The 15,328-nt window shown below is 42.9% G+C and overlaps 1 protein-coding gene across 1 annotated transcript in view; it reads left to right on the top strand.

The window, feature by feature from the left end:
- The window catches only part of LOC103286265 (general transcription factor II-I repeat domain-containing protein 2), a 47,563-nt gene that overhangs the window by 30,389 nt on the left and 1,846 nt on the right, over positions 1-15,328 (top strand). Inside the window, exons 9-14 of the mRNA XM_028145374.2 lie at positions 3,597-3,674; positions 7,669-7,725; positions 11,105-11,182; positions 12,102-12,185; positions 12,720-12,903; positions 13,528-13,556. Of these exons, the coding sequence (XP_028001175.2) occupies positions 3,597-3,674; positions 7,669-7,725; positions 11,105-11,182; positions 12,102-12,185; positions 12,720-12,903; positions 13,528-13,556 (510 nt within the window). The remainder of the gene's footprint in view (positions 1-3,596; positions 3,675-7,668; positions 7,726-11,104; positions 11,183-12,101; positions 12,186-12,719; positions 12,904-13,527; positions 13,557-15,328) is intronic.

Below are 15,328 nucleotides of genomic sequence, written 5' to 3' on the forward strand. Positions count from 1 at the left end.
TGTTCACAGGGCCACTCAAAAAGATAAAAATGACACAAGCTGGTTATAAAAGACTAAAACTAGAATTTAACAATGCTCACAAAAGCAACCTAGCATATGAAATGAAACAGTTTCAAAATGTGAAGTTAAAATTAAATCTAAGATAATCCAAAAGAAAAGCACTGGTCAGTACTAAGAAGAACAGATGTAGGAAAAGGAAAAATAGAGACCTGCCACAGATGGAACGGGAGGCAGAGCACCAGCGCCATAAAGCTGTCCAGGGGCGGCTTATCCGCCGCCGCCCCCAGGCACGAGGGGAACCCGGACGTGAGTGGGCCAGTCTCCGTGTCACACCCACCACAGCTGCTGGGGCTTGTGTCCCTCCCAGTCACCCGTAAATATGTGCTTAGAAGCTCCACCTTCAGTGACAGAGCCTGAGAAGCAATGGTGCTTGTCCACCTTAGCTATTGTAAGTAAAGCCAGCACGTCCGTGAAGAGAAAGGAGCCGTGGGTCTGGGCCGAGCAGCATTCCGCTGTGGAGTCTTAATCTCACACATGGCATGCCTTCAGCTCTCACCCACTTCATCTTAGCCTCGGGTGCTTTTCAGAGCGCACACATGTTCTGCCTGCAGCCCCCCCTTCGGAAGATGACACGTGGGGGCAGAGGGCGTGGTCAGCTCTCCCAGGGGCCCTCTCCTGGATCCACACCCAGACCTCCTTTAGCCTCCCGCACGGCTGTTGGGCGTGAGCATGTCCCTCCCGCTTTAAAACCGGCGCCTTGTTGAGGCCTTTCTTTGGAGATGTGGTTCTGTTTAAACAAGAATACGCTCCCGATGGATGAATTCTACCGTGGATGTCCTGATGCGGTACAATTGCTCCCAGCTGCCCACCGGCTTTGGGAGCAGGCCATCAGTCGGCCTATTTCTCGTGATATTTGTGGACACAGAACAAATGTTTCAGCGATTTTGAATTTTGAATTCCTTATCTCTGTCTCTCCCTTTCCCTTCACCCCCTCCCCCTCTCTTTCACGTGAGGAAAGACAGCAGTAAATCTGTTTCATTAGCATGTCAAACAAATTCTGCGCTGTCCAATCGGGTTTCAGTTGCCTGCATGGAAAAGGAATGTTTCCCTGACAGCCCAGCTGTCGCTCGTTCATCAGTTGTTTCAGTTAGTAGGGACTTTTGTGCCTAATCAGCTTGGAATGTGTACTTTAATTAAAATTTTATTATACAATATTACCAAACCTATAGATGTTCAATTTTTTAAAAACATTTAATCACCTTTATTTACTAGAGGCCCAGTGCACGAAATTCATGCACTGGCCGGGGGCGGGGGGGGGGGGGGGGTCCCTCAGCCTGGCCTGCGCCCTCTCATAGTCCGGGAGCCCTCGGGGGATGTCAAACTGCCGGCTTAGGCCCGCTCTCCTTTGGACATCTTTAGCGCTGCTGTGGAGGCGGGAAAGGCTCCCGCCACTGCCACTGCACTCGCCAGCCATGAACCCGGCTTCTGGCTGAGCGGCGCTCCCCCTGTGGGAGCGCACTGACCACCAGGGGGCAGCTACTGCATTGAGCGTCTGCCCCCCTAGTGGTCAGTGCGCACCATAGCGATCAGTTGTTCCGTCATTCAGTCGATTTGCATATTAGCCTTTCATTATATAGGATTTTTGTTTGTTTGTTGTTTTAATCCTCACCTGAGGATATTTTCCCATTGATTTTTAAAGAGAATGGAAGAGAAAGGGAAAGACAGAGAGAAACATCGATGTGAGAGAAACGCATCGATTGGTTGCCTCCTGCAGGAGCCCTGACCAGGGCCAGGGCTGGGGAGGAGCCTGCAACCAAGGTTCATGCCCTTGACCAGAATCGAACCCGGGACCCTTTGGTCCGCAGGCTGATGCTCTATCCACTGAGCCAAACCGGCTGGGGCATGTTCAAATTTTTAAAAACTCAGGCTTAGAAGAGCAATAAGAAACATCCTTTTTCACCCTTTCACTCTTTCCTTTCAAAATCCCACCCCCCTAAGTCTCCCTGCACACCTCCAATCCCTTCCCCATAGGAGGTGGCAACAGCTTCTAACCAATTGGTGAACATTTTTTCACCTCGCGTACAAATAAGCTCATAAATGGCATTTTCCTTTTTTTCTTTTTTATGCTTAAGTAGACCTCCTTTGTCAACTTTCCTTTGATCTTTCCATCAACTTACCTTTTTGTCCCATTTCTGAGCAAATTCCTCAACTTAATCTACCACTTCACTAATATGGCCATCAGCCCTGCCCATTCTGTTCCTCGGTTGTCCTAACAAGTTTTCCTTTTCGATAATCACATTTTAATTTTTTATTGATTAATTTGAGGGAAAGAAAGAGAAAGAGAAACATCAGTTCGCTGTTCCACTTATTCATGCATTCATTGGTTGCTTCTTGTATGTGCCCTGACCAGGGATTGAACCTGCAACCTTGGCCTGCGGGAATGACGCTCCAACTGAGCTACTCACACCTTAAATATCCAGTCTCACTGTCCTTATACCAACAGCTGTTACTTTTCAGAAGACCCTCAGTGAAGCCCGAGCTGTGCCACAAGTTTTGCTTTTGATGTTATTAACATTCGTGGTAAACTTGCACGTGTACTTCAGTAGCAGTCACCTACTGCTGTATGAAAAGGCACCAAAACTTAGTGGCTTCAGAGATTCCATTTTCTCACAATTCTGACTGTTGGCCTGGCATTGCTTCTTGTCTGGGCTGGCCCGGCTGGAGCTGCATCGCCTGAGAGGCCTGGCTCCTGGGTCTGAGGCCTCAGCCGGGAGGGCTAGACCCCACTCCCCTCCCAGCCTCCAGGAGGCTAGCCCAGGCGTGTTCACAGGGCCACTGAACTCCACAAACAGCAGGCTCTGATGCACACGCTTTCAAGACTCTGCTGTGTCCCATTGGCCAACGCAAGTCACGTGGCCAGGCCCAGATTGAAAGGGGGAAGAAGTGACCTCACTTCAAGAGAACAGGAGTATGGGGGGGGGGGGGGTTGATGACAAATATGTGATACCTTAACCAATAAAGTAATAAAAAAAAGAGAGAGAGAGAGAACAGGAGTGAGCAAGTCACATTGCATACAGGTGTGCATACAGGATGGGAGCATATTGTGGCTGTTTTTTGCAATCTACCACACCTTTCCCTGATAAAAGCTTTTGGTTTTACTAATGTGGTTTCCCCAGGTTTTCAAGTCCATTTCATTGTAGTGGGTTAAGACTATATGTGCCTATCAGATCCCATTACAGAAGAATGTTTACGTATTTCATGTAAATGCACGCATATATTCAGCCTTCTTAAAACAGGACATTTCCCCACTCTACATCTCTCCTTCCCATCTTTCCTCCCTCCATTCCTTCCTTCATCTGTCTCTCCCACTTTCCTTCTTTCCTTTTATATTGACTTTATGTTAATTTCTTTTATGTTATTTATATTTTTATATGGATAAGCCATTTGTTCATAGTGATGTGCTACGAGTTCTTTTGCTGATTATAATGTTGCTGTGTTCATCGATACAGAACCTGGATGTTCTATCAGCTGGTCATCTTTCTGTGTTGGTGGGTTTGGCCTCACATGTAATTCTGTCATTTCCATTGCATTCAAAGGCATTTCTCTGAAAGCAGCAGCTGCGTCCGTCAAGAAAGAATCAGAGGATCCTAATTACTATCAATATAATATGCAAGGTAATACTAGTTGATAATCATTTTCTCCTCCCAAAGTTATTCGGGATGAAATTGTAATTGCCACCCATCCGTGTGGGCTGCCCCTCACCGTCTTCCCAATAGCCTCCTCTCCGCCCACTCCCTGCTGCCGCAGCCTCCCGCCTGCTCCCTCCCCTCCAATAGGACCAAGCATGGGCAAGAGGCTGGGAAGAGGAAAAGAGCTTTCTTCAAGTAATTGCAGAACTGGCGAGTAAACAGAAGGCTACCAGTGCCATCAGGCTGTGGGCCCTCCTACAACCCTGTTGGCTGTGAGTGTCCAACTTGAAATATGTGGGGAGTCTTCCATGGTGACCTCCGTTGCTCTGGTTTCAGTCTTGAGCATGGGAATTAAAGCCCCACAGTGTTAGCCATCACACACTGGACAGCAATAATGTGACAGGTTTATTTATGTCACTCATTGGAAGAAAAACTTGCTATCAGTCCTGTGCCCATGTCTGTACTTTACAATGAGGACAAAATTATAAGAAAAGCATAAAAGAAATGCTTTTGTTTTTTTGTTGTTGTTGTTGCTGCTGGCACACAAATATTGATTAATAATTTTATAGTAAGAGTCACTGATAAGAAAAACCAAAATTTATTGGGATTCAGTAATTTGCCTTGCAAACAAAGGATTGCTGGATTCCCCCCTCCCTCTCTCTTTTTACTTAAAAGAATTTTGGGGCCCTACCCGGTTTGGCTCAGTGGATAGAGTATCCTGGGTTTGATTCTGGCAAAGGGCACATACCTCGGTTGCAGGCTTGAACCCCAGCCACATGCGGGAAGCAACCAACCGATGTGTCTCTCTCACATCGATTTTCTCTCCTCTGTCTCTTCCCCTCCCTTCCACACTCTCTAAAAAAAAAAAAAAAAAATCAATGAAAAATTGAGGATTAACAAAAAAAAGGAAAAGAATTTGAGGGAATAAAACAAAGTTTTAAAAAAGAAGCATAAGATGTCCCCATTTTGCAATCCTTAACGTAACGATGCATCTCAGCTGTAATCACCAATGGCCATTAAAACCAATTGTTAAATGTCAATAGGATTTTATCATGAGTAGATCAGTCTGGCATGTTCTAACTCACTTACTGGTCCAATGTTAACCTCATGAAGTAGAGGTAACCAGATATTATGTGCCTCCAGGTGGGATCTAGTAAGAAGTACTCCTTCGGGATTCTTGCCCTCCAAAATCAAACCTACGTCTGATCCAGTCTTTAGACTTACCTACCAATTTTCAGGAAATGTGGGAGATACAGAAACATGAAAACAACACTCCAAGGTTGCAGGCAGTAAATGCCCGAGTGGTAGAAGCTCGACAAGACATGTGCTGATTTCTTTTTTTCTTCTTCTAATATATTTTTATTGATTTCAGAGAGGAAGGGAGGAGAGAGAGATAGAAACATCAATGATGAGAGAGAATCATCGATCAGCTGCCTTCTGCACACCCCCTACTGGGGATCGAGCCCACAACCCGGGCATGTGCCCCTGACCAGAATCGAACCCGAGACCCTTCACTTCAGTCCGCAGGCTGACAACTCCATCCACCAAGCCAAACCAGCTAGGGCATGTGCTGATTTCTTCATCAAATAATTGCAAGGTTTTTTTAAATGGAGAGAAACCTGTTTTACAGTAAAAGAGATTTAAAAGACATTTCAACCAAATGCAATGTGTGGGCTTTGTTGGGATCCTGATTTAGGCAAACCAACTGCAAAAAGACAATTACTGCTTCCTGCGGAATGCCAAATAATCACTGATACATGGCAGGAATGCTGGAATTGGAAAGTCCATTTGTAACCATTATAATAAAAGATTGGTTCAAGAAGGAATTATCAGCCCTAGCCGGTTTTTCTCAGTGGTTAGAGTGTCAGCCTGCGGACTGAAGGATCTTGGGTTCAATTCCCGGTCAAGGGTTTTGATTCCCAGTAGCAGGTTTGATTCCCAGCCCCATCAGGGTATGTGCAGGAGATAACCAATTGATGTGTCTCTCTTGCCCCGCCTCCTCCCTCCCACTGAAAATCAATGGCAAAAATAGCTTCAGGTGGAGATTTTAAAAAAAGGAATCATCAGTGGATGCTAAATCTAGAGAGGAATGTAGGGGTGGAATACTTACGTGATCTTAAAGTTTCTCCCCACAGGCTGTTGGCCAGGTGCAAGAGTGAGAAAAAAACAGTAATTTTACTTTGGAGACATCAAAAACACCTTGATCAGATGATCAAAATTCACATCACCAGAGAGAGACAGATGAACTCTTAGTTGGTCTGGGCTGCTATAACAGAATCCATAGATCGGGGGTCTTAGAAGCAACAGGCATTTGTTTCTCACAGTTCTGGAGGCTGGAAAGTCCAAGATCAAGGTGCTGGCAGATCCGGTGTCTGGTGAGACCCACTTCCTGGTTCATAGGTGATCTTCTCAATGTGTCCTCCCATGGTGTCCTCCAAGGGAGTCTCTGGCCTCTCTTTATAAGGGCACTAATGCCAATCCTGATGGCTCCACCCCCATGACCTAAACACTCCTGAAAGGCCCCACCTCCGAGTACCATCACATCGGGGGTTAAGATTTTGACATATGAAATATTCAGTCTATAGCAGACATCATATGCCTCCAGATGTGATACCCTGAGAAGGCTATACCATCATCTAGGCAGTATTCTGGCCCAAAATGCAAAACTTGAATCATATCGTGAAGAAACATCAGACAAGCTCAAAATGAGGACCATCTATTGTGGGGGAACGAGAGAGAGGGGTTTCTAGTCTTAAAAAATGGCAGTGCCATAAATATCAAACACAGACTATGGAACTGTTCCAGATTAAAGGAGACGAAAGAGACATGACAACAAAAACCATCCTGATCACAAACCGGGTCCTTTATGGAACGAGGAAGAGCTACAAAGGACATTTGGGGCAACTGACAAAATGAGAATACAAGCCCTAGACGGTTTGGCTCAGTGGATACAGCGTCGGCCTGCGGACTAAAGGGTCCCAGGTTCGATTCTGGCTGAGGTCACATGCCTGGGTTGCGAGCTCGATCCCCAGTGTGGGGCGTGCAGGAAGCAGCCAATCAATGATTCTCTCTCATCATTGATGTTTCTATCTCTCCCTCTCTCTTCCCCTCTGAAATCAATAAAAAAATATTTAAAAAATGGGAATACAAATGATAGATTAAGTAAAAGTATCGCCTCAACGTTAAATGCAGTGATTTTTATAGCTATGCTGTGATCATATAAGAAAATATCCCTATTCTTAGGAAATAATCACTAAAGTGTTTAGAGATAAAGAGCCATGATATATGTAACTTTCTTCCAAATGGTTGGGGCGGGGGGTATGTGTGTGTATATGTATGTCTATCTCTCCCATATCGATAGATTGGGGGGAGGAAAGGGAAAGATTACAAATGATAAAGGAAGTGGTAAAATGTTAACATGTTATCTGAGTAAAGGGTATACAGATCTTTGCATTTTATTCTTGCAGCTTCTCTGTAAGTTTAAAATTATTTCAAAATAAAAAGCTCTTTTTAGAAAAATACAGTTGAGACAATTGAGAAAAGTTGAACAATGACTAGATATGAGATGATGATAAAGAATAATTGTTCACCTGGGGAGTCATCATGATAGTGGAGTGATGCTGAAGGGAGAGAGTTGTTGTCTTACTGGTACCTACACAGTATTTGCGCATTAAATTCTACCATATCTGGGATTTACTTTGAACCACCAGCAGGGTTGGGGTGGGGTGGGCACAGAGGAAACGGGCAACGGGAGATGGGCACGTGGCTTCATTATACCATCTCTGTTATATATGCTTGAAAATTTCCCAAAGAACAAATAAAGGAACACGAAAAAATGTAAAGAAAGGGTCATTTGTACAAGGAGTCAAAATATTTCATGTACTTCCCTGGGTGGATCTGGAATTATTTACATTGTTTTAAATGATTTTTAAAAATTTGTATTTCCAGTTTTTATATATATTGTTTGCTTTCCTTTCAGAAAGCCATCATTCTTCTGCGATCAACGAAGTAATAGAAATGGAATTGCCAATGGAAGGTTAGAAAACGAAGCATTTAATTTCGTGTGTGTGTGTGTATAAACATATATATGTATGTATTTCAGTTTACAGTATTTTACAAAGAACACACGTGTATGAAAATAAAGAAGGGGACTTCCTGTCATGCTTTTTTAGAGAACTGTCTGAGTTCTGGTCCTAAAATGTAATCTTAAGGACTCTCTCACTCTCTTACTTTTGTGAAATGTGATTTTGCTGAAAGCACCTGGATGCAGAAGTGAAGTGGTAAGAAAACTTGATACTGGTGCCGTTTGTTGTCTTGTTTCATTTTGTCTTTTGGATGGGCATGCCCAGATTTTTTTAACTGAGCTGAAAAGTATTTTAGGAAATTCCTTTTTTTGTTTGTTTTGTTAATCCTCACCTGAGGATATTTTTTTCATTGATTTTCGGAAAGAGTAGAAGGAAGGGATGGGGCAAGAGCGAAAGAAATAGAAAGACACACATCGATTGGTTGCCTCCCACACATGCCCCACCAGGGGCCGTGGATGGAACCCAGGTACGAGCCCTTGACTAGAAATCAAACCCATGACCCTTCGGTGCGCAGGCCGACACTCTTAACCACTGAGCCACAGTGGCCAGGGCTTTTGTGTGTGTTTTTTCAATGTGGCATAATATTTTATTAAAACTAATTTAAAATTAAATTTATTGGGGTAGCTGTTTGGTTTTATTGTTCAATGTTTGTTTAAATACTATACCCAGTAGTTACAAACATATTCTAAGGATATTCTTTATCATTAAAATATTTTTTATTTTTCATAGAAATGAGACCATTCATCCTGGAGGTTGTGGATTTTCAGCCCATTTAATTAAAATAATATACCTATTTTTTTTATTGTGCTTTATTTAGTAATCTGCTAAAAATATTTTTAGCTTTGATACTGAAATGTGAGCTGACCCATAGTGTCTTTTTAATTTGAGTTCTTTTATTTTATGTATATAAATAAGGTATATAATTCTATCCTAGCATTTAATAAAATGTCACTTATCTGAACAGATGGGATTTTGAATTAGTAAAATCTGAATTATAAAATAGAATTAAATTAGTAAAATTGTAATTATAAAATTGCAATTTTATCATTTTTCCATCAGAAATGATTTAATACGAAGATAGTAGTATTTGGACAATAGGTATAAACTATACAAATTATACTTTTAAAATAAACATTTATGCCCTTGAAGTTGTATTTTTTTTTTTCCTGAGTGAGTCCTTTTTACTTAGAGATATTGCTTACCTTGAAATATCACAGGGTCTAAACTGGTTTTCCCATGATTAGGGGAATTTTGAGATTGAATGAATATTACCACCCTAATTTGATTATTCCATCATACTTCACTTTTTTGAATTCTAAAAATGGTTTCATGAAATTGTTTATTTTATGGGGGAGGAAACCTCCCGTCATTATTTATAACAGAGAAAAAGAGGTGCAGTTTAAGTGTCCAGCAGGTAGAGGATGGATCGTGGTCTATTTGGAAAAATGCTCACAGTACGTTCAGTGAGAAACACGCTTGTCTGGCTCAAGACAAGTTATACCCAAAACAGAAATCACAATTTACAGTGGGATCTCAATTTTGTTTAGAGAAATTAATATAGTCAGAATAGTGGCGTAAGAAAGTGCTGTGCTTGCCAATCCCAATTCCAACTAAACTGCAGAACAGCCATCCTTGCGAACCCCCTGAGGTCTAGCTGAACAGAAGTCCTTTAACTAAGGACGTGTAGAAGAAGCCACATCGAGACTGGTAGGAGGGGCGGACTTGCAGCCGGCTGGTCCCACACCTATGTGTGACAGCTTAAAATCTGGAGGGGTTTCTTGGCTTCAGAGGTCCCCCATGAGGATGAGGGGTCCCAGCCCAGGGTTCCAGTGCTGGGAAGAGAAGTCCCCGTAGCTTCTGGCTGTGAAAACCAGCGGAGGTTGTGGCTGAGTGAGACGGAGGCTGCTGGAGTCCCAGGGCCTCCTCCTAAAGGGCCTACGCATGGACTTACTGGGACTTGCTTACTGTTAGCGCCTGTGCTGGGGCAGCAGCTCGAAAAGTGCCAGGGACATATGGAAAGAAACGGAATTGTCTGGTTTCAGGACAAGGGCTAGAAGGACACTTCTCCCAGACAAAAGTGCCGGGAGACACCATTGCTCCTTTGTTGAGCCCTCCCTCCTATCACAGCCTGCAGGCCCAGGCAAGTGCCATATCTGAGTCCCCACCAACTGGGCTAACACCCTTCACCCTGACCTGTTGATTCCCTGAGACCCCACCCTACCCAACTTGCAGGCCCACCCAAGCTGCTTCCACTGGCTTTTCCATACAAATGGCCCGTCTTGGCTCATACTTCGGACTTGACTAAAATCTCTAAAAGGTTCACAACCCCCATACGAGCAGCATCTGGCCTCACCGTGCACTGTACCTCTTGCTAAGCAGCTCTAAGCCTGGACGAGCTGCAGCCAGCCTCTCCCGGGCACCTCCACGCACAGGACAAGTGAAGCTTGATCACTTCTGCAGATCACTGAAGCTCATACCAAGGGGCCCCGGGCAGGACATAGGCAGTGACCGAACCTGGCCTGCGCCCAAAATCCCTCCTAAGAGGCCCCAGAACCAGCACGTGGTGGCCAGCTTCACACCACACCAGAGCATCACCCAAACACCTCAACAAGTGACACACCCGAAGGACAGACTCGGCAGGCACCAGAGGCCCTGCCAAAGTGTCTCCTGCCCCAGAGCGTCAGCCCCTGCACAGCACTCCATTCGTAAGGATGGATTCGTGCTGATTCACCTGTACTTGGTTGCTGCTGTGGCTCCTTGTGTCTGTCTGAAGTCTTGTTCTTCAGATGCATAATCTCAAACTCCCAAGGGATCATTCACACACACATGGACTGAGCTTTGAGTTCCTGGGATAGGACTAGATAGGCTCATTTATATTTCTCACCTAGAATTCAAGTGAAGGTTGTATTTATCATTTGACCAAAAAACATAACATCAACTCTGCTTTTACTATTAGCCCCGTCTGAGCGTTTCTGTAACTGTTAAATCGTTTTTCATAGGATGTCTGTCTGCTACTTAAATGTCCTCTTGAACACACTTATATGTCTTATTTTTCTTTCCCCCTTTTAAACTGAGAATAACAACAAAGGTAATATACCTTTAAACATCCTTCTTTTAAAATCTGCAGTTTAATGGTCAAAATCCCCTTTTGACAATTAAACTGCAGAGACTCAAATATCAACTGATGCCAAGCCATCTTGTTTCCCTGCAGCTAAATGTCCTCAAGATTTAAAAAAATTCATTCTGGGCTTCTGAGTAATGGTACTTTGACATTTTAGAGGTGGATTGGCCTAATTTTCTGTAAGTTCTAAATTTCAATTCTGTTTTAAGGAAACACAAATCCATCCAATACTACAAGTTCTGCAGCAGGCGTTGAAGATCTTAACATCGTTCAGGTGACAATTCCAGGTATGAAGTTTATCTGGCTTCATCATAATTTATATTACATTTTTATTTTGTTAGATTTTAAACACTTTCTGACATGAATTAGTCTCTTGGAGTTGTGTTGTTGTTTCCTTAGTTCATCCTATTAATTATGGGATTACAATCAAGGAATATAAAATATCCTGCAGATTCCCACTCACTGAATATCTTGCTTATATCAAACATTGTTAATCAATTATATTGTTCTCCCAGCTATGCCCTGGCATTAATGGGAAAATACACCTCAAAGCAGACAACTCCAAACACTAGCTACGATTGAATTGGATTTGGCCACAGAAGTGAAATTTTTTTTTTGCTGCCCATCAAGTAATCTCCTTTTCTGAATAAGTGTATGTAAAAGGTATCTGGAGAGCAACAACAGAATCTAATTGCATAGTTCCTCCAGAGAAGGAAACTGGGAACTGAGATGAGGATGGGAGAGAGACATTTTACTATGTATTATTTTATATCTCTTGAGTTTTGAACCATGTTGTTGCTTTATTCAAAATTAAATAGAATAAAAATTTTAAGTATTGAAAAATATTCTCTACTAATCTTAATACATTTTATTCCTTTTACATGTCATATTGCTTTGGCTAGGATTTCTATTATAATGTTGAAGAGTAGTGGTGAAAGTGGACATCCTTGTCTTTCATAATATTGAACATGTTCCTGAGAGTAGTATGTAGTATGTTTATATGGAGTTATAATTTGGAAAATATAACTTTGTAATGTAATGGCTTCCATTTACAAATTTCCAAGATGCTCAATTTTTGCCAAAATTAAACTGAATGATAAGCCACTTAAAGTGCTTTTTCATATGCTAACAAGCATTTCTTCTAACAGCTTTCTTGGGGCAAATACATTAATAATCCTAGTTTGCTTGTTTGTTTAATTATTTTAGATAATGAGAAGGAGAGATTATCAAGCATAGAAAAGATAAAGCAACTAAGAGAACAAGTTAATGACCTCTTTAGTCGAAAATTTGGTAAGTTTTTATATCGTTAAATATCCAAAATTTATATATTTAAATAGTTCTTTTTAATCGAATACTTTATCTAAGAAACTGATCTTCTGTGAAGGAGCTATAGTCAAAATGAGTGTTTATTTTTACTGAAAAGCTTTTACCTAGGAACACTAATTAAAATAATAATAATAGCTATCTTTGATTTACTGAGTTCTTACCATGGCTGAGCATTATTTTTTTTTTGAGCATTATTTTTAATGCTGAACATGTGATTAAATATTTAATCCTCACAAAAACCTTTTTCAGTAGATACTATGATAATCCCTTTTTGATGGATTGAGAAACTGAGTCTGCTATACTACCCATTGCCAATTTCAAAATCAGTAAGATTATTCTTACATCGTAGTACTCCTGGAAATTAACAGAATAATGGCTCATCACCATTGTTGTCACTTGCTGTGAATGATTTTTAAATCCTAACATTAAAGATAAAGCATAGTTTGGGTTAAGTAAGTGATGAATGCAATTAATGTTTTGCTGTTTGTCTCATCACAGGGGAAGCCATTGGCGTGGATTTCCCCGTGAAAGTTCCTTACAGAAAAATCACATTCAACCCTGGCTGCGTGGTCATCGATGGCATGCCCCCGGGGGTGGTATTCAAAGCCCCTGGGTACCTGGAAATCAGCTCCCTGAGAAGGATCTTGGATGCTGCAGAATTTATCAAATTCACAGTCCTTAGGTAAGTGAGAGTTCCCCTCTTGGCCATGAGAACGCATCCACAGACAGTAACTGGCCTGCAGTAGATGAGGGGGCATAGGGACTTTTACCCCAGGAGGTGGGCGATGGGTCCCTGCAGTCAACTGCTGTGCCGTGCTGCCTCTCAAGTCATTTGATCATATTCTGCTTCTGTGAGCTGTGTGTCCCTGTCCCTGTTTCCTTTGTTAGTGTTATTTTCAATCCTCACCCAAGGATATTATTTTCCATTGATTTTTAGAGAGAATGGAAGGGAGGAAGGAAGGAGGAGACAGAGAGAGAAATATCGATATGAGAGAGACACATGGATGGGTTGCCTCCTGCATGCACCCTGACCTGGGGCCGGGGATCGAACCAGCAACCCCGGTACATGCCCTTGACCGGAAATGGAACCCACAACCCTTTGGTACTCGGGCCAACGCTGTAACCACTTAGCAACACTGGCCAGGGCCCTGTTCCTGTTTCTTGGTGATCTTGGCAGCTGTCTCCGTTTTATATCCCACTGCAGTAGCATAGAGCTGACACTCACCAAAGTTTGTCAAATAGAACTAAATGGACAGGAGAGGAAAAATGAACGTTGTTTCATTCACCAATATCTCTTTCTCTTCAGACCACTTCCAGGCCTTGAGTTTAACAACGGTGAGTATTCGGGGGGTGATATCATCCCAGCAGCCGCTGTGAAGCGGGAAGTGTCTCGGTGGGAACTGACCACGGGGTCCTTGCTTCTTGAACCTTAGCGCAAAGCATGCTGCTCTTTATACGCACTTCCTTTTTCCTGCTTGTTGCAAAGTCTTTTAATTCTGTTCCTTGAATTTTCTTAGCCAGGTTTTTTTTTTTTTGTTTTTAATCCTCACCTGAGGATATTTTTCCATTGATTTTCAGAGAGAGTGGAAGAGAGAGGGAAAAACAGAGAGAAACATTGATGTGAGAGAAACACATCGATTGGTTGCCTCCAAGGGCCCAGGCCAAGGAGGAGCCTGCAACCGAGGTATGTGCCCTTGACCAGAATTGAACCCGGGACCCCTCAGTCTGTAGGCCGACACTCTATCCATTGAGCCAAACCAGCCAGGGCCTTAGCCAGGCATTTTTTCTCACACATGAGTTTGATGGACCTTGCTGCACAGCAGACTGTGTGTGATATGTGAGCTCCTTGTGGTTGGGCCTCATATCATAATACTGAACTAGTCCGTCTCAGTTGGTAGACAGTGATTCCTGGCCACCCCAGCCCCCCAAACTCCCACAGTTCAGAACTAAAAGGGGTACCACCTGGCACAGCAGTGCTCCCAGAATCCTCCAAGCCCCCCTACCAGTGCTGATGTTGACATCTGTTCTGATTGAGCAATGCCCCAGGCACTCAGCTGGTTAAATATTTTTAATGTCTCCCCTGGAACTCTTACAGGCAAGTTACTATCCTATAGGGTAAGTGAGGCAGAAGGTATAGAGATGTTCTCAAGAGCTTGAATCACCAGGGAACCTCCTCACTTAAAATTTGGAAACTAAAGTATTCTTTTGAAAGGCTCAATTATTAGTCCTAAACTAGTGTGGTTGCTAAATGATTTTTACATTTGTAATAGCTTTATTGAGGCATAATTTACATGCCAGAAAATTCACTCGTGTAGAGTATACACAATTCGGTGATTTTTAGTAAATCTGGGGAGTTGTGCAGCTATCACCACAATCTGATAGAAGAGCATTTCCATTGCCCCCAGACACTCCTCCTACCCATTTTCAGTCATTTCCCGTTCCCACCCCCAGGCCCAGGCATACCAGCCACTAAGTTGACTTTCTGTCTCTGCATATATATGTTTTTTAATTTGATGTGAAGTTCAAGCATTTAATTTGCTCCTGAAAGTCTACCGAAAGTGAGTTTTTTATGTCTGTTCTTTCGAAGTAAAGCTTACCTGCATCGTGGCCAGGTTCTTTCCATTTAAAACAAGTTAAGTTCTGTGCGGTTCTCTGGCCCTCACCTGCCTTTTGTGACGCCCAACAGGTGAATCATACGCCTTCTGCGCTTGCTCCCTTCTCTGATTATAAAGTTCTCTTGAGAATCAAAAGAAAAAATACGTTAAATGCAAATGTACTTTCAAATCATTCCTATTTAAGCCAGATGTGGCAAACAGAGCTGCTTGCTGAACTTCACCAGGATGTCTTTTGTTTGGCTCATGTACCTTTTAAAAATGGTCATCTGTCCACTGTTAAAAAGCCTGGGACTTTTTCATGAAAACCGATTTCCAGATTTTCTCTAGAAATCTGAAGGTCTGGCCTCAGAGGCCCATTTCCCTCTGGCAGCCCTTTGCTGGGGCTGAGGGTCCGCCGTCCCTGGCTGCAGGGCGGGGTTACTCTCCAGTGAACCACACCCCCTACCCGCTTTCTCCGTTCCGCTTACCATCGTGCTTTTGCTGCTGCTTTTC

This window comes from Eptesicus fuscus, chromosome 4 (assembly GCF_027574615.1).
Source record: "Eptesicus fuscus isolate TK198812 chromosome 4, DD_ASM_mEF_20220401, whole genome shotgun sequence".
Lineage (NCBI taxonomy): Eukaryota > Metazoa > Chordata > Mammalia > Chiroptera > Vespertilionidae > Eptesicus > Eptesicus fuscus.